The 1824-nt window shown below is 35.3% G+C and overlaps 1 protein-coding gene across 3 annotated transcripts in view; it reads right to left on the minus strand.

Moving 5' to 3' along the window:
• The window catches only part of prkg1a (protein kinase cGMP-dependent 1a), a 76705-nt gene that overhangs the window by 30462 nt on the left and 44419 nt on the right, over positions 1-1824 (minus strand). For all 3 annotated transcript variants that reach the window (XM_016561706.1, XM_016561707.1, XM_016561705.1), the window contains exon 4: positions 492-597. In XM_016561706.1, the coding sequence (XP_016417192.1) occupies positions 492-597 (106 nt within the window). The remainder of the gene's footprint in view (positions 1-491; positions 598-1824) is intronic.

Below are 1824 nucleotides of genomic sequence, written 5' to 3' on the forward strand. Positions count from 1 at the left end.
AATGTGTTTTTTTGAACATTAAAGCATGTCAACATATTCTGTTACACCAAATACACAAAATAATGATCTTTAAAAAAGCATCATATGACCCCTTTAACATTAGATGAAACCATATTAGATGATTCATTAAAAATGATTGCATTACTATTCATTTTTCTCATGTTAACACATAAGACGCAGAGACTAAGAGAGAGAGAGAGAGAGAGAGAGATCATGAAAGGAGGAGAGGAAGGAGATCGGGAGCTATAGAGAGTTTCTGTGGCAATGAATTGCAGAATCTTCCAAGAAACTTGTCTGTTCTGCCTCAGTGTCTTTAAAGTCTTTGATGAATACTTGTTTCATCCAGTTTGGCTCAGGAGCCCAACAATGCAGAATTCTGTCTTTAATATGTAAAATATGCCCCATGCTCTCTTCTCTGGGTGCCATTATGCAAATTAAGATGTCATATTATAAAGAAAGAGATGCACTTCCATAACAAGACAGCTGCTCACCTTTTCAATAACTCCATGTACTCTGCATGTTTGATGAGTCCTGTCCTCATCATGATGGTCTGGAAACACTGTCTGTCGATGGCCCATAACTTCACACTGGTGACAGCTGAAACACATCAGAAAACACGCCATCAGTTTGTGCATGCAGTTTCCTAATCATCAACACCCAAAGATTTTCTTGCCATATGAGCTGATCATGAAATGTTGATATTTTTATCAAATAATTGTGATGAACAATGTACAGAGCACAGCATAAATGAGTACACTCCCTCTGAACCTTAACAAATTCATCAATTACTCTTTGCTTAGAAGACATGTTGTGGTTTTTTAGAAATATAATATTCCAGCAAGTCTGCTTGATCAGTTACCAAAGAAGAATGTTAAAATTATTCAAGAAAATACAATTTTCTTATCAAAGTGATAAAATGTTGTGTTGCAAAAATGAGTACACCCTCCTGAAGGTTACTAAATAAAAAAAATAAAAAAAAATTCTGGTGTAAGGTTAAGGCAAGTATTGATCAACAGGTAAGTATGTTGAACCAAAACTGTTAAAGGTAAGTAATTTATTGATAATTAAGTGTTATATGGCCCACTGAATCATACTCAGACTTAATGCTGACAACAATGAATCCACTTGAGAGAGAAATGTCAGGAGATTTATTTCTTAGCATAAAAGAGGACAATGGTACAAGAATACCAAATTATTGTTACCATTGTAAGTGTGAAAATATAGCCAAAGTAACACAGAAATTAAAAAACAATGGACTTGTGAAAAGCCCCCTGAAATAATCAGGTCTTCACTTTAAGCTTTCATTTAGTGATGAGTGAGTTTTTGCTAGAAAAAGAGCAGGAGAAACACTGTGAAAGTGTCTCAGAGCCGGCAAAAGCTGTGAAAAGAGTGACACTTTATCTCACAACTCATTTAAAGGCCCATATTTACAAAATATAGACTTCTGGGAATCCATACTCTGGTCTCATGAGACCAATGAGACCAATTCGGATCTAACAGCATCCAAAATGTTCTGGTGTTGCTAGAGGAGGAGTACAGAGAGAAGTGCCTGGTTCCCACAGTGGCATTCAGTGGTAGTAAAGCTCTTCTATATATATATAAATACATCTTTTATATTTAATCAGAGGGGGTGTACTCATTTATGCTGTGCACTGTATATATTTATTCCTATTATGTGTTTTCTCTTGGACATGCCTGTTGGGTGTATGATCTGCATTTTGTGTGTGTGTTCATATGCACATAACCGCACTTACTTTCTTCCTGAAATATTTTTGGCACAAATTCCAAATTTCTTTGTTCGATCTGTAAATATATACATAAAAA

Source organism: Sinocyclocheilus rhinocerous, unplaced genomic scaffold, assembly GCF_001515625.1.
Source record: "Sinocyclocheilus rhinocerous isolate Xijiao unplaced genomic scaffold, SAMN03320098_v1.1 scaffold1069, whole genome shotgun sequence".
NCBI classification, from domain to species: Eukaryota; Metazoa; Chordata; class Actinopteri; order Cypriniformes; family Cyprinidae; genus Sinocyclocheilus; species Sinocyclocheilus rhinocerous.